Source organism: Stegodyphus dumicola, chromosome 6, assembly GCF_044657685.1.
Source record: "Stegodyphus dumicola isolate Sdum_Otavi_A_Nest chromosome 6, ASM4465768v1".
Classification (NCBI taxonomy): domain Eukaryota; kingdom Metazoa; phylum Arthropoda; class Arachnida; order Araneae; family Eresidae; genus Stegodyphus; species Stegodyphus dumicola.
Window position 1 is genome coordinate 69,960,240 of NC_140773.1, and position 18,798 is coordinate 69,979,037.

The 18,798-nt window shown below is 31.0% G+C and overlaps 1 protein-coding gene across 1 annotated transcript in view; it reads left to right on the plus strand.

Annotated features, from left to right (window-relative positions):
* The window catches only part of eIF4B (eukaryotic translation initiation factor 4B), a 111,803-nt gene that overhangs the window by 20,577 nt on the left and 72,428 nt on the right, over positions 1-18,798 (plus strand). The window contains exon 2 of the mRNA XM_035350242.2: positions 15,587-15,733. Coding sequence (XP_035206133.2) covers positions 15,587-15,733 — 147 coding nt within the window. The remainder of the gene's footprint in view (positions 1-15,586; positions 15,734-18,798) is intronic.

Below are 18,798 nucleotides of genomic sequence, written 5' to 3' on the forward strand. Positions count from 1 at the left end.
AAGAAAAACAAAGGAGCGAATACGATATTCATTTTATTGGCCTGGATTAGCACAAGATGTTGAAACCTTTTGTAAAACGTGCAAAGATTGTCAGTTGAAAAGTCCAGAAAAGCGATCTGACAAGATTCCCATCACACCGGTCAGAAGGCCAGGATTACCTTTCGAAACAGTTAACATCGACATTATTGGACCTATTGAACCTCCCTCTGCTAGGAAACAAATATGTGTTATGTCTGGTAGATCAACATTCCCGATGGCCAGAAGCCATTCCACTGAGAAGCTTGACAGCAAAAGCCACTTGCGACGCGCTTTTGGAGATTTTCATGAGAACAGGAATCCCTAATACAATAGCTAGTGACAACGGAAGTAACTTCGTTTCAAAATTAACTAAAGAATTCCAGAACAGACTAGGTTCTCACCCTAGGTTCTCTACACCTGCTTACAGTGCTTCAAATGGATTAGTAGAAAGATGGAACAAGTCCTTCAAGCAAATGTTACATCATGTCATCAGGACTGATCCTTCGAATTGGGATAAGCACATCCCATACCTGCTCTTTGCATACAGAGAAGTACCAAACTGCACCACGGGTGTCTCACCATTTCAGCTGATGTATGGAAGACAACCAAGAGGTCCTTTAGCAGTACTGAAGTCTTCATGGTCAGGAGAAATACCTATACCACCTAATCTAAGTGAATCGGCAGTGGATTACTTACAACTTTTAAAAATAAGGTTAGAACAAGCAGCCAAACAAGCCAATTTAATTGCAAGTGAGAAACAACAAAAATATGCTGAGTACTTTAATCGGAGATCAATACCAAAAAATTTCAAAATCGGAGAACAAGTTTATTTACTCATACCAGATTCAAATAACAAACTCTATGCACGATGGACTGGTCCAGGAGAAATCGTGAATCATTGCCCACCTCATTCCTATAAAGTAAAACTACCTGATGGAAAGATCAAACATGTTCATGCAAATAAAATTAGAAAATTCCAAGCTAGTGTCAATGCAGTTGGAGTGATATTTGGAAATGAAGAAGAATTTGGAGAAATTATAACTTTACCAGGAAAAGATCTCTCGACCCCCCTGGAAGATTTTAAAATAGCTGCAAATCTGAATTTAGAAAATTTGAATCCGCAGCAGAGAAGAAAATTGATAGCTCTTATCAACAAACACCGAGCACTATTCACCAGAAAGCTAAAAATAGCTAAAGTTGAAGCTCATAAAATTAGATTAATACCCAATATGGAGAGGAAGAAACCTTACATTTATAGGATTCCTGAAGCATTGAAACCCAAGGTCGATGAAGAAGTAGAAGAATTATTGAAATCGGGACTAATAGAAGAAAGTAATGCAGAAATAGCTCATCCAGTAGTTTGTGTAAGCAAAAAAAAATGGAGATATCAGATTGTGCTTAGATTATCGAGCTTTGAATGCAGTGACGAAGCCAGATGACTTTCCTATGCAAAATGCCATTGATTTAATGTACAGTATAGGAAGAGCCAACGTCATAACAACTTTAGATTTGCTGAAAGGATATTGGGCAATTCCCATGGAGGAACAAAGTAAAGAGTACACATCGTTCAAAACTCATCGAGGTCAATATCAGTTTAAAGTGCTACCCTTTGGATTAAGGAACGCAGCAGCAACTTTTCAGAGAGTAATGAATAACGCGCTGAAAAAATTTCAACAATTTTCAAGAGCCTATATTGATGACATAGCTATATTTTCCACGGATTTCGACACTCATCTCCGACATCTGGATAAAGTTTTTACCAAATTAGAATCACTTGGATTTACTATCAATTCGAAGAAATGTTCGTTTGCAAAACCTCAAATTAAATATTTAGGACACATCATTGGATCAGGAAAACATCAACCAGATCCCGAGAAAATAGAGGCAATCAAGAAGCTGGAAACGCCGAAAACGAAAAGAGATCTTAAAAGTCTGTTAGGACTATGTAATTATTATCGCGATTATATCCCAGGGTATGCAGAGATCGCCTACCCACTCACAGAACTCACGAAAAATAAACAACCGGAAATACTCGAATGGAAAGAAATTCATGAGTCAACATTTCAACAACTGAAGGAACGATTAGCGATGTCAACGGAGCTGATCACCCCAACACTGCAGGATCCATTTGTCATTCATTCTGATGCATCCCAAATCGGAATAGGTGCATGTTTGTCACAGCAAAGGGGAGAGAAGCAATTTCTCATCTGCTACGCGAGCAAGAAATTATCGAAACCCCAACAGAGCTGGCCGACTATAGAGCGTGAAGCTTATGCTATAGTATGGGCATTGAAGAAGTTTGAACCTTGGATATTCGGTTCATCGGTGAAAATTGTGACTGATCATAATCATCTAGCCTTTATAGTGAGAAATGCTCCGCAATCATCCAAATTACAACGATGGGCCATAGCTTTGCAGAAATATAATCTCGAAATAGAACATTGCCCTGGAAAAAAACTGTCAAACGCGGATGCATTATTCAGACTTCCCACTTGTGAACTTTGAACATTAATTTACTGTTCATCTTCACGAACATTTTGTATAGTTAATAATTAGATAGTTTCTTTGCTTTTCATAATCATTTTACAATTTTGTGCAAATAAGATGTTTATGTAATTTGAAATAGATAGAGAAATTATTGGATAACAAATATTCGAGGTAAGTGGTAAATTTAGATATTTGTCTCCCAAGGATTTAAATCATGCTGCAGCATCATTAATTAAAAGGAATGTTAAGAATATAATTTTATATATATATAAGAAACTTAATAATTTTACTGTCATCATTGGAATAATACTAGGGTATATTTTAACATGTTTATAAAAGAAAATATCAACTTGGTTTCTTTGAATTAAGAATTGATAAATTGTTACAATAATAATAAGGTTCGGAACAAGTGAAGTTAAAAATGATTTATCTATGTTTATATATAAAAATGTGTTATCTGTGTTTATGTAGTAAATTGAGGTATGTCTATAGTAATTGAGATTTGAAAATTAGGATAGAATGTATAAAAGTATATGTAGTTTTTTTTTCTTTTTCACGTTGATCGCAAACAGTTGCTAGATTTTAGTTTCCAGATTGCTGATTGATTTGTAAATAATATCAACAACAATCTTACGACGGGGGTGTGATATCTGGCGACTGTTTGGCGATCAACAGAGCATACTTGGCGCAGGTAGCCCTTCTCCGAAAAGGGTTAATGTATTTATTAGGAGTTGCATGTTAGCCTCGGAAGAGGAAGGTAGTAGATTGTACTATGCGGTAGGAGCGACATACTGCTCTGAGTAACTATTATATTATGCTTTGAATTATATATTTAATAAATGTTTGTTTCGTCTTGCTAAATGGTGCCTTATTAAACCACGAAGTCATCACAATTTATTTTGTGATTTTGCAAAATATTTGATTTTTTTTGTCATTTCAACTTGCATTGAGGAATTGGTTAATTAAGTTAGAATAATTTCAGGAAATATGTTTAAATGAAGTGCAGGAGAAAATGTGTATGATTTAATAGGATATATAAGGAAGTGGTGTGTTGTCTACATCAGATTTTCTTCTTGAAATAGCATGGGTCCCATTAGTACACTCAAGACCAATAATTGGATATCCAAAGTCTTACTTTGCAGATAAGTCTTTCACATACTGGAAGACATCTTTTCCTTTTGTGTTTGTTTTCATGTTTTCACATAACAGGAAACCTATTATTTAAACATCATGGACATACCTCACCAAAACAGTGTCATCTGCACTTTGCAACATTAGTGGTTTTGTCAATCTGAAAAGATATTTTTAAGCAACAAATTTGTCCAGAATGTCCAAACTCAAATCATTAATTATTCTTTGAATAACATTATTTGGTAACAGCACTTATTTAAGCTTACTTGAGGCTTCTTTTCCTAGTTTGCTCTGTTTTTGCTTTTAAAAAAATCAGAATTGCACAAATTTAGCACTTCAGACATTAAAATTACATATATTATATAATACATTATTTTTACAAGTTAATTTTTTTATAAAGCTTTACACATCATATGTAAAAGCAGAAGCCTTCGTAGACAGACAGCATTTACTTCATCAGCTAGAGTTGAAATGGTGGTTTCGTAACATTTGCTGTTTTATATTGGTTTATATTGCTGAACTCAGAAATGACTTCCAGATGATTGTTTTATATTGCTGAACTCAGAAATGACTTCCAGATGTATGAAGATTGAAGGGAAGGTTTCTCTTGCAATACAGTTGATGGCGGTTTTAAATGCCTTTTTAACTTTAGGGCTATATATACCAGGGTTTGGGGATGATTTTGGTTCCACCGAATAAGTCACTCTTCTAAGACATTATGGAAATTAGACAAAATAACAATAATAAATGAGAACAATAAATTACACATGTAAATAGTGCAAAGACAAAGAGACAGTTTGATACTACTACATGCAAATTAGGAACAGCAATGAAATAAGCAAGACGGGCAGTGATTGCTACCTCCTCCCAAAAAAAAATGCATTTTTGAGATTACCAACTTTGAATTGTTACTGCCATTTTTGGCAGTAGTGCTTCCATGTAGTATTTTACCATGTTTTCTGCAGTAGCGCTTCTAACTAAAAAATTTGCTGGGAATATCAAGTAATATATAAGCAGGGTTCGTATAGTCCTTAAGAGTCCTTAAAAGTCCTTAGATTTTTTGGAATCGATTTTTGGTCCTTAAAAGTCCTTAATTTTGCCTAAAATCAGAAGATGGTCCTTAATTTTAATCATCTGAAATTTCTGTCTGTTTTTACAACTGCCATTTTGAGTGTGAATTATCATTTTGGAGGAATATTTTTGGGCGATTCACTGTCATATATGGTTATCTTTTGAATGGGTTCATGGATTATAATTTGTTTCTATTTCTAGTATAAATGATGGGATACTTGTTTCTAAGCAAGAATTATTTCAAAGTTAATTTTTTCTAATAAAGAGCTCTTAAACAACTTTTCGCTTTTGAGGAAGTAAATTCTTTTATTAAACGGTTCTAAATTTCGCGACTTATCAACATTTTGGCAATTTTAAGATCGGTTTCTATAGAAAATTATTAATTCCGAGATCTGAGAATTTTTCGATGATTTTTTTTAAAACATCATAACATTGATAAATTTCATTAAAATAATGGTAATATGTTGAAATTATATTTAAAAAATAACTTAAAAATAAAGACTTGTTATTTTTTGCTGTCATATTATAAAGTTTCATTTTGGCAACTTATACAATATTTTGAATCTGAAAAATAAACAAGGTATAATGCTATAAGGCACAGTTACGAAACAGCTCTTAGCAAAAGCAAAATTAGCTATGTAATTAATTAAAAATGTCTTCTTTTTTAATTTTTTCATAGTAAGAGTTTTTCCCGTGTAATTGTCTCAGAATATGCATGTTTTCTTTATAAAATTAATTTTGCTCTTTTTTCCTCCCCCCTTTTTTTTCCAAAATATTTCTGGCTTTTTCCTGTTACAGAATTGGTAGAGATAATTTTTCTTTAGGAATTTAGATATTGCTGCTTGGAAAGTTTAGAAGGATTTGAAGGCAAGATTTATAGAACCACGATTCTAGAAGATTCGAGAACTGTGTGACAAAACGAAAAATGTCTCCATGGTATTAATTCATAATGGATGCATTTTATAGAAAGTCAGCAATGGATTTCTTACTTTTGGAGAATGTCTGGAAGAACATTGAAAACATAATATTTGAGTGTTTCATTTCTGATACTAAAATCTTAACATGATTATCTTCCCTTTATTTTCTCTACTTTTCACTAGACACAAGCATGGAAAATATCAAAAATGCTTCTTATCTTATCACATGGGCAGGCATTATAGAAATGGATTTTTTTATTAATAAAGAAATTGAAAACTTACAATTTAAAAGATTCATCTAATATGTCTTAATGCATCATACACATAGCTGGCACTAGGCATTTTCCCACCTGATGTAGTCTCTGTGGATCCTAAATTCTGCTTCCAGTGCCTGTCTAAATTCTAAAAGTTTTGCCATTTCTAGATTTTGTTGTTTGATGTGTCATTAAATTCTAAAAATTCTGCTACATCAGCTCTGTAACTGACCTTTACCATATATATTTCATATTTCTTCTGAATGTTCATATTACTAAAGAAATAAAATTAGTCTCTTTTTCTGTACATTCAAAATGCATTTAGTGTTTTTTAGAATAACAAAAATCCTTAATTAAATCCAAAAACTCTAAAATGAGAAGGAAATGTATTGAAGAAAGAAACTGAATACATAAAGAAAATTATTCTTCAAAGATATGTGCAGTTATTATTATGTAAATTACTCAATTGTTTATGATTTCAACCTTTACTATAATTTCCCATTTCTATTTCCTCATAGGATAGAGTTATTGAGCCAGATTAAATTAAAATTAAATTGTATAATCTGACCACTAGTCCACATTTTTAGTTTGAATTTGTGTTTAATTACATCACTGTGAGCTGTAATTGATTTTGTTAGCACATCATTTATGCATGCATTTATGTTTTAAGTTCTTTTTAAATAAGAGGCTTATTTAAACCTTTGTCTGATATTGTAGTTACTTTCAGACATAATGATAATGAGCTTCATGTCTGTTGAGGGTTTTGGACTATTTAACTTTTACAAGATCAAGTAAACCCTCATAGTCTAAAATCCGGACCTCAAGCTACAAACATTTTTTTTTTTTATTAATGCTTTACGAATGCGCATTTGATTTTTCCTTCCATAATAAAACCTATGGAGATTTTCACTTAAAAATTCCAATTCTTAATTTCACTTAATAACCTCGTTAACTAAATAAAATACCTCGTTATGGAAAAATAATCATGTAAGCATAAATTTGTGAGATTAATAATTTGGCTCTATATCTGAGAATCTACTTGGCATACGTCTCAAACAGAAACATTCACCTATTGTATATCCTTGACTCCGACCTGGCAAGTCATTATTTATTATATTTTGCTTATAAAGACAGGACTGTTAAGAATGAACTGATAAGATGGAAGAAAAAGTGCTTGTACATATATACAAGTATGTTGGAATTTATATTTGTTTATGGAAATGTATGTCTGCATTGGTATAATATGGTATAAATGCAGATATGCACATAAAGCGGAAAGCATGCGTACCCTTAAATAGAAATAACGTATATAGTACAAAGTCTTTAATCCGGACTTGTTGGGACTTTGGCAATTTGTAATAGGGGTTTTCCTGGATTATAGATCATCAATTTAAATCTGGTAAGATGGCATGCAGAAATTATAAAATTAAAAATATGAAACCATAATTTATGAAATAAACAGCAATTATGATCTAAAGGGTATCAAAATTTATAAAAAAAAAGCTTAATATTTATTTTTTTACTTTATTAAACATTTCTTTCAATGTAAGTTGTTTAAGTTGCTTCGTTTTATGTGCTAATACTTTCTTTTTATTTCTATAAACAGACATAATTTCTTCTTCAGTTACAAAGTTCCGCTGTTCAAGTCCTGTAATTGCTGTGCCGAGAATACCGACTAACTTGTCAATCGAAATTTTTTTGTTTTCGCTAACCTGTCTTTTTCTTCATGCCTTTATCCATTTTTTGCGGCAATTCCACTTTTTGTTTGATGGACATCGAAATATGCTTTAGCTTTGTAGATCCTTTGGCAGCTCCAGAATCGAAAACCTTTTGACATAATCGAAAGTTCAAGCTTACTTTTTATAAAATTGCTCTAACAGTTTGCAAAAAATAATAAGCCGGATTCAATTAGAATATTAAGTAAAATGCAATCTGCAACATTAACTGAAATAGATAATTAGATAATTTTAGCCTAGCTTATACCGTCCGTTATACATTAAACGCACATGCGTAAATGCATATGCGCATGCGCAGAAAGTTTGTAGCTTTGAGGTTCAGATTATAGATCATTCCGGATTATGGACGTCTGGATTAAAGACTTTGTACTCTGCATTGATATAATATGGTATAAATGCAAGTATGCACATAAAGCGGAAAGCATGCATAACCTTAAATAGAAATAACATATATACAGACATGTACACACACAGGCACACATATGCATTTATGTATATGTGTTTGTGTGTGGATTTATGCATACTTGTATAAACATATAGATATATGTATGTATATATATTTCATCATCAAGCTCTTGAAGAAGTTTCCATATTTCTTCTTCAGTCAGGCCTCTTTTACTTTTCGGCATATTGCTAAAAAAATGTTGAATAATACCTAAAAAAACTTACGACAATAGGCAATATTCTAAAGCAATGCAAGGCTCTGTTTACAATGTTATCGTGAATTCTGTAGCTATGTAGCTACAAGAACTAAAAGGGAAAAATTGGGAAAAACCAGGGTTGATCTTTGGATTATGGTAAATTTGGGTTTTTTTTGGCGAAAATTTGGCGACCAGCTCTGCTACAGCAACCCTCTATTTTTTTTTTTTCGCCACCATTTTGTCTTCACGAAGTAAAGACATGTTTCTTTTCTTTTTATTTACTCAACACTTTTTCTAACAATCTACTAGCCGAATTACACTTATGCTAGAAATTTTATGTAACAAAACTGCTTAATCATGACAAATATCAACTGCAAAATTGGGAAAAAGTGCAGAATCGCAAACTCCTTGCCGCATTTTTCAGAATCGCACATACACAGTAACCATGTACACGTCAACTTTTTTTTACTTAAAAAAACATCCCAGAATTGCACAAAAATGGCATTGCACACACTCTTAACTTTATCCATCTACACTGCTATTTTCTCATAAATTACAAAAATTTGCACGAAAATGCAAGAAAATTTTCTGAATCTTTAAACTCGGTAAAAAGCACATATATGAAATTACCTGATCGCGAAAAAGTATATACCCTTTGCAAGAATGAACATTTCCATGTATAAAATAAATAAAATATCCGAAAACTTTTACCTCTCATCTATTATATTATAAATGTCACCAACGAATTCATACCGCAAACATTACAAATGGTTACAAATAGTTAGTATCAAATATTTAAATTATTTCCATACACGTTTACTTCAATTGAAACGTATACCAAATTCCTACAAACATAAAATTCACAAAATAACTATCATTTAATTAAAATATCCCTAAACCATGTATACGTCGACTTATTTTTACTTTAAAAAAATCCCAGAATTGCACAAAAATACCATTGTGCACACTCTTCACTATATCCATGTACACTGCTTTTTTCTCATAAATTAGAAAAATTTCACAAAAATGCATGAAAATGCTCAACGTATTCTACTCAAACGTATTCCAAAATACTTCAAACATATAACTCACAAAATCACGATAATTAAATTAAAATATAATTAAATTAAAAAACACTAATTAAAATATAAATAAGCACATACATTAAATTAATAAAAATTAGATTACAATCCGAATTACTTTAAACTAAATCATTGCTAATTACAATTTTCCAGTAATATCATATTAATTTATTTACTCCTTACATTTAGAACAATGCATAAAAATAATATCCTCAAATGATTAAAAATACTAACTTACCTAATCTTCAGAATCTTCATTACGTGGCACGCACACTTCCACTATTTCATACAACACACAATGAAGCTTAATACAAAATAATATAGTACTACAGTTTTCCAAATTCCACCCCCTCTTTTCTAATTAAAGAACTATAATTTGTCCATTAATGTCACATGACATATCTTATGATCTCTCATTTCCTTCACACAAAATAATGCGTAATTGGAACTAAGTACTTCTCGCATTATTACCAAAGTCCTAGGTAGTAACCTTTATCGCCTCCAAAATGTCGCCAAACTACCAGTTACCATATTCCAAAGATCAGCCAAAACCAGATTCTTAACACAAAGACCTTTGAAAGAGATAAGTGGTTAAAACCCCAGGGACGTCAAATTTGACATTTCACCCCACTCTTTCAGCCTGGAAAATGGAGGAAAAAGACATGGCCATTAAAGTGGACAACCCCGTCATTTCAAACAGAGGACTCTATGGCCACTATAATGGCCATCCCGTCTTCAAAAAGTTAAGTATATGTGGGAGTTTATTTATTCAGGACTCGGATTAGTGTGAAGCATGTGCAAATAAAAGTAGGTATAGTAAATAACTAGTACAATTCAAGCTTAATTCAGTATGCAGTAGGAGCAAGACATGAATGAAACAACTTGGCTTTCCCCGCCAATCTTGTGATACACAGCCAATAATGTATAACGGACGCTATTAAGCTAGGCTAAAATTATCTTTACTGATTCTAAGGCATTTCAATTAATGTAGCAGACTGCTCTGCTCCCTGATCTTCTAATTTTATCCAGCTTACCATTTTTTGCAGACGCAGACTGTTATTATTACAGCTATTTTATAAAAACTAAGTTTGAACTTTCGATTATGTCAAAAAGAGTTTCCAATTCTGGAGTTGCCGAAGGATCTACAAAGCAAAACCATGCTTCAATGTCCATTAAACAAAAAGTGGAATTGCACCAAAAAATGGATAAAGGCATATCCGTCTCAAAATTATGCGAGGAGTATGGCATTAGAAAGTCCACTGTATATGACACAAGGAAAAAAAAAAGGAACTTTTTAAATTTTTTGTGGAAGCATCTTAAACAACTTACTTCGAAAGAGATGTTTAATAAAGTAAACAAATAAATATGAAGCTGTTTTTTTTTTTTTTTTTTTTTTTTTTTTTGTAAATTTGATACCCTTTAGATCATAATTGTTCTTTATTTCATAAATTACGATTTCATATTTTTAATTGTATAATTTGTATGCCATCTTACCAGATTTAAATTGATGATCTGTTATCCAGAAAAATCCCAAATCTGGAATCGCCGAAGTCCTGACCAGTCCGGATTTCGGACTTGTACTGTATAGATCTTTTATAAATCCACACTGTTATGCTTAAAATTAGCATCAATTTTTAAACATTTTTTTTTTGCAATTTTTAATGTTTTTACTATAATTTATTGTTTTTCATTCCTGATTTTCTGAACATTATAACAATTAACTCCCCATACTGTTTAGTTAGTTATGCTTATTTAATTGTATTACTGATGACTGTTTATCAGTAATACCAAAATTCAAATTAAAATAAAAATGCAGTATTGGCATTGTTTGTGCATACACTCCAACTACTACGGATTCTCCGTAGTTTCTACGGAAATTCATGAAAAACTACGAGCTACGAAAAGTATGGAAAAAACTACGGATTTTACAGAAACAAGAGCAGGAGAACCAGTACGCAAAACGGAACCAACTAATTCATCCGATGATTGGCTGAATACTCGTGTTATCATATATCACGTGTTGAGTGCGTTCCTAGTTTTGAAGAATTAGCCAATCGTAGATTAGTAACTCCAACCGTTAACGACTTATCAATAGTTCCACCCAATTGTCTGTCTCCCAGGTTCCTCGCTGATGCGTGTTTAGGCTGCATTCGGCTGCATTGTGTAGTTTACGGCGAGAGCTTAGCGTGTGTCTTGTGAACTGTGAATCAGGTGAAAGATTTTTAATCATAATGCTGCCTCGAACGAAGAAGCCAAAATTATCAAAGCAGAAGTTTAAAGATTCATATTCTTCAGAATTTCCATGCATTAAAGCGTCCGAAATTTCTGTGAATCACGCACACTGCAGTGTATGCAACAAAGACTTCTCAGTTGCTCATGGCGGAAAAGATGACTGTAAACGGCATGCGTTTTCTCAAAAGCATATAGAACTTGGCACCGTAAAATCTAAAGAAATAACAAATTTCTTAATAAAAGATGATGAAACAGATTCTATAAAAGCCGAATGCTATTTTGTTCTTTTTTTAATTGAACATAATCTACCGCTTTCTGTTTCGGATCATTCCAAAGAGCTTTTCAAAGCAATGTTTCCGGATTCTGCCATAGCAAAAAAACGGTCATACCAAAACTGCTGCTATTGTGAAAACGCTTGCAGAAAATACTGTTACTGATATTATAAAATCAGTGTGCAGTACATCATTTTCTCTAAGTACTGATGGAAGTAATGATAACAATGATAACAAACTGTACCCATTGGTTATAACATACTACAGTAAAGAAAAGGGAGTGATAATTACTTCATTGATTTCTATTTTAGAATGCACGAATAATACAGGAGAAGGTATTTTTAATTGTATAAATGAAAATTTTAAAAACAAAGGTTTAGAATGGAAAAATTGCTTATCATTTTCTTCAGATAATGCTAGTAATATGATTGGAAAGTTTAAAGGTGTAGCATCATTTATCAAAATGCATCAACCAAGTATAATCACCCGAGGTTGTCCGTGCCACCTCTTGCATATAGCTGCAAAATAAAGCTACTGAAAAATTAATTGGCTCAGAAATTGAAATGTTGATAATAGATATATATTTTTACTTGGAGAAAAGTTCGAAACGGAAGCATAGCTTCAAAGTTGCTCAACAAATTTTGGGACAGAATGCAAAATCTCATAAAATTTTGAAATATTGCAGTACGAGATGGTTGTCTCTTTTAGAATCTATAACAAGGATTTTGGAACAGTGGGATGCTGTGATAAATTTTTTTGGAGATAAACCAGATAACAGTGAGAATGAAGGAAAGAGATTGCAAAACATTAAAAAAATTTTACAGTCACCGACCACCAAATTGTACTTGTTATTTTTGAAAAATACTTTGCCTTTGTTTATAACAGTAAATATTAATTTGCAACAACAAGCTCCTTATATACATAAATTGAGAAGAGAACTTTTTGAACTTTTAATGAATTTATTTGTTAGATTCGTAAAACCATCAGTAATTTCTAAAGAAAATGAAGATGTTACTCTAACGTCTATTCCATTTCAGAAGTATAGTAAACAAAAAGAAAATGAAAATTTAGTGATTGGTGCGGAAACAAGACTATATTTAAAAAATGCAAAGTGAATGAAAGTGAAGTGAAATCATTTTTCAATTCTGTGCGAGCTTTTTTTGTAACTGCATGTTCATATATAATTGATAAATTTCCACTGAGTGATCCATTTCTAAAACATGCTGAAGTTGCTGACATCAACTTGAGAACTGAAGTCTCATTTTCATCTGTTCTTTACTTGATGAATACTTTTCCATCCATTATTGATGAAAAATGTCTTAATCAAGTAGAAATTGAATTTTCCATGTATCAAGTAGCTGATTTGAAAGAAATTGTAGATTTGCGTATTGATATAGCATGGGGAGAAATTGCCAAATTAAAAAATATGAATGGGTGTATTAAATACAAAGTATTGCCTTCTGTAATGCTTGCTGTCTTAATAATACCTCATTCAAATGCAGCTTGCGAAAGAATTTTTTCTATTGTTAAAAAAAATCAGACGGAATTTCGACCAAATTTAGGTCTTAAAACTCTTGAAGCAGTTTTGATTGAAAAAATAAATATGCAGGCAAATGAAGAACTGTGTTATAAAAAAACATTCTCAAAATCAGAACTTAAGCTTGCTAAGCATGCTACATATAAATCTTTGCATTCATAAATTATGCGTATTTTGTTTAATACTTATATGTATCATTCTTGGTTATTTAAATTTTATTTCCCTGTAGAAATCATATCCAGAATAAAGATATGATTTATAGCTTCTGATTTTTTCTATGATTAGTAGTGATTTGAAGTACTTTTTATTAGTGAATGCTTAAGGAGTTAAAAGAAAATTTCTAATTAAATGTGCATATAATTTACAAGGTATATTTTTAATTATTCAGTTTTATATGTATATGGATTTTAAATGTAATAAAATTGATTACAATTAATTATTAATTTAAAATTAATGAATGGTTAATTACAACATACGCTACGCGCACATTTTCAAAGTTGTAAAAATGTCGTTCACGCGTTGACTACTGACAAGGTTTGCTGAAGGTTGGAGTCTATGTATACAGTTCATAAATAAAAATAATAACTCAGCTTGTCATTAATTTTTTCAATTCATTTTAATTTCATTTCAAATTCAAACTGTCCAACAAAAACTGGAGTCTGAGTCAACCTGTTTTTAGCGACTCCAGCTCCGATTCCTTTTACCACAAAATCTTCCTGATTCCGACTTCATGACTCCAACTCCACAGCCCTGCTTCCAAATGCCCATATTCGAGTGGAAAGGTATGCTATTCAAAATTTGATGGCCCTACGTACTGTTGTTTTATCACAATGTGAGAAACATTTATACATACATTTATGCAAATTCTACATTATTTAATTCTTTTAATATAATACAGAGCTCTAGTATGTGTTGGCAACAATTTGAAAAGTGAACCGACGCAAAATGTCAAAAAGAAATTAATAGTCCTTCTGGGCAAATTGCCTCTTTAGGGGGGGGAACTACAGCCTCAGTATTCAATGCAAAAATCAATGCAATCAGTCAATGCAAAAATGAAATTAATAACCCTTCTGGACAAATTGCCCCTTTGGGCTTAAAAAAAAAAAAAAAAAAAAAAAAAAACTACTGTCTTAGTGGGAGGCAAGCTAAAAACCAGATTATAGATAGCCGTATATCTTTAACAAGAATGGTTCAACTTTATTTTTAACAGAGAAATATTATCAATGAAATTCTGTGAAGAAATTTGGAATTATCATCTAACACTATATCTGTCCCCCCCATAAAATATCTTATTTTGTACAAAACACTTAATTTTATTATTAATGAAATAGAATGATACACTTGACCTGTAGAAATGGCCAGCATATTTTTTGCCAATTTATAAAATTGGGAGCTTTTTGTTAGTGTGGATAGTCAGAAATTATCCTATTATGACATATGCTATCAAAATTGTTTCTATTTTGTATTGTATCCAATATTCATATTTTAAATGCTGCCATATCTGGAAATCCCTGGAATGCTTGTTTTATTATATCTTACTGTTTTGGGCTAATTTTCTTCAATTGCAGGAAGAATTGTTAATATTTACATTTAGGAGCAAGTCTTAAAATGTTACCATTTCTATTTTGTATTGCATCCAATATTCATATTTTAAATACTACTATATCTGGAAATCCCTGAAATGCTTGTTTTATTATATCTTACTGTTTTCTTGGGCTAATTTTCTTCAATTGCAGGAAGAATTTTTAATATTTACATTTAGGAACAAGTCTTAAAATGTTACTATTTCCATTTTGTATTGCATCTAATATTTATGTTGTAAATGCTTTAAGTGCTGCCATATCCAGAAATGTCAGGAATGCTTGTTTTATATGCCTTAATATTTTTTCTTGACTAATTTTCTTCAGTTGCATGAATTAATAATATTTGCATTCACAAGTCTTAAAATGTAATTATCTTTCTAAACATTAAAAAAAATAATTACTGGTAAATTTTTCAAATTTAATGAGATTTTTTTCCTGTCATTAAATTAGTTTGATTTTTAGAAATTGTTTTGTTTCTAATTTCTAAAATGAATAAAGTAACGTTTGTTGCTCCAAAAATTACACTTCTTACATTTTAATCCCATATGCTTCAAATATTTATTGTATTTTTTTTTTTTTTTCTTTTATAAAATAACTGAAATTTTTTTTTTTTCCCCACTTATAGCTAAAAGTAAACGAAAATGCAAGGGGAAAACCCTAAATTTGAACACATTTTTAGGCGCAGATCAAGATGCGCCTTCTGGTTTTGCTGTTGTCCAAACTTCTCGAATTCTTGATTGGGGAGATACAATGGATAATGAGGACCTTGATGGTATTTTTTTTTCTTTTGTTTTGTGTGTTCTTTGTAAGTAGTAAAAAAGGCATTTGCTATCATTTTTTACTCATCCTTTAAAGAAATTAAAATATGTACTGATTTTTATCAAAAGGTGTGTTTAATTATAGTAGTGTTTATAAATTAAATGCAGTGATCACAATATCTTTTCCTATTTGTATGAAAATATTATGTTTGTTAATTTTATGATTTTTTTGGTGATTATAATTAATTGATGATTCATTTTATGCATAACCAAAATATTTACATATTAATGTTCGTTTTTTTTTTTTTTTTTTTTTTTTTTTTTTGCATTTAGTCATTGTAAAAGTATTATTATTAAATCTATTTAAATTTCTGCCATTGCATTTTTTTTTATAATTTTAAATCAATATTTACCTTCTTTTTCTAAATTTAAACCAATTTTCCAGCTTTTTTTATGTACAGAGTGTCTTTTAAACAAATAGTTTAGTCCCTCTGAAATGCAGTTTTCCGATATTGTGTTGGACAAGTAAAAAAAAAATGGTGCTTAAAACTGTGTTAAAAACTAATCAAAATCCTGTTTTGCTTTCAGAATTAGTAGAAATACATTTATCGAAATATCAGAAATTAATCAAACATTATTGTTCAATTATCATTCTAATTGTTTTCTTCTGAACAGTAATTCAAAGTGGAAAAAAATAGAAATATTTACTTTGTAAAATTTCTGAAGTTTCCTTTATAGCATCTAGATTTTGTTGCTATGTATTTAAAAAATGTAAACAAGCAAAACAATATTAGACAATAATCAGATGATTATTCTGATTAGTAGTTAGGATGCTGTAAATCATATGAAATAAATGGAATAAATTACATAAATCAGATATGCTGTTAAAAAATATAAATCATTAAGAATTCATGAATCTCTTAAAACATTCAGTTAATTAAGCAATTTGTAGTTTTAATAGGAAAGATAAATTAGCACCTTATGCCATATTATATGGCGTTATCTCCAGCATCTGGCAGTTAGCTAGGGGACAATTTTTTTATAATTCTGAAAAAGTGCTAGTGCTTGCTAGGCTACATGGATGATACAGTAATGGAATGTTACATGATTCTAAACAAGTATAGATGTTTCTACTGTCAGAAACCTAATTTTTATTTATTTTCCTTTCTTAGTATATCTTTAGTTTTATAACAGGGCGAAAAATGTTTATAGATTTTTCTTTTTGATTTTTGTGCTTTTGTAATTATTTTACTGAAGGGATCTGTATTTCGAAAACAAAATTTACATTCATTGACTAATATTATGCCATTTTTTAGGGGGGGTTGAAATTTTTTTGTGTGTCCTATTATCATCCCTTGAATTCTAATTGAAGCAGAAATAAGCCAGTTAGAATTCAAAACTGGGCAAAAAGCAACCTCGGTTGTTTTTTATGCTGGTTTTTAAATAAAACTTTATTGATTTTGAAAGGATTAGATGTAGGTCTCTCTTTTTCAGGTGCAAAAAGTATTTTACTTTTTTTTTTTTTTTTTTTTTTTTGTAATACATTTTTTCTTCTCCTGGAGAAGAGGGATCAGTGTTTGATCAGCTTTAAAGTAAAGAGAGGCTACTTACAGATCATTCCGTTGATCATGAGAGTTGGGTGCCGTCAAACCATGAATGTTGACGAAGATTTCGCCAAAGATGTGGCAATCGTTCCTGCAAAATTCTGAAGGAACTGATGCCTCTTCTAATAAACAATTAGTATTCAACCTGCTTCATTTTTTGTCCTCCATAAAAAGGCTTGATTTTTTTTTTAGACCAAGTGGTTTTACCCGAAGCTCTGTTTGGAACACTATGAGTATATATTTTCCACAGGTACTTGTTCCAATCTATTACTGTTTAGTTGGCTTTATTTAGCTGATCATATTATGTCCATTAATGTATGCTTTTTTGATGGTCTTATAATTTTGGAAATAATCTACTGTTTGCTGTTCTATAAAAGGTAGATCCCAAATTATAAATTTTTTCAAAGTATGAGAGCAAAATTTTCATCAGTAACAGTTAATTTATGTCCTTATATGTTAATAAAAGCAAAATGCGACTTTTAAGAATCAATCAGTGTTACGTTAAATGAAAGCACAGATGTTTTGAGTGTATCGTTACATCATGCTTATCTATAATTGGTGGTAAATCAGGCTACTTAGCGACATGTGTCCTTGGTCAATGGGGTAATACGTAAGTACCAAAGACGGTTTTATTTAAGAATCTATGCCAGTTTAGTATTGATTTTTTGCCTAATTTTAAAATCACTCTTCTGAGTCTAGTTTTGGTATCATTTAATGCATCTTATCATCATAACTGTCTCTTCCAAGAACCTTTGATAAGTTGTTTGTTTCTTTGAAATGGGTAGTTTTAAAAATCAGGTCTCTCAATTCCATATCAAACTGGTCTAGTGAATCATTTTTATCAAGTAGTTAGAATATTTGTTATAAGGACAGCCTAGACCATGCCTGCCTGCAGATGTATTGCTGTTAGGAAACAGCAGCTGCATTGCCATTCGTAAAAGCCATGTACTTTCTCCAAGAGGAGAACCTTAAAAGGAGTGCATGGATGACTTCATTGGGTTTGCTTTAGAATGAGTGGTAGCCAATCCTTCAATGCTCCCACTTCTAAGCTTGTATAAAACTTTGATGCTCAAAGGAATTAATCGTCAAACAGTAGACAAGTTAATATAACTAGCATGAGAAGCCCCAAATTGAAAGCAGTACTCTGATATGAGAATATAGTGTTTTAAAAATCTCATCTGTATTTTAAAACATATATCATTTCAATGTAATAATGTTACTGTTGAATGTTTTTTCATAGTTTCAAAATACTGAAGTAGTAAATGACAGTTCATATAAATACATAGCATTGTACTTAAATGGTGTTATACTTGTATTAAATAAAATCTATTAATAATTGGCCACCCTTTTATTAAGCAATAAAAGTTTTATGCATATACATTACTTAATATATTCATTCATAAATTCACATATTAAACTATTTAAAATTTAATCTTGTCAGTATCATTTTCAGTTATAAATACTGTTAATTTAAG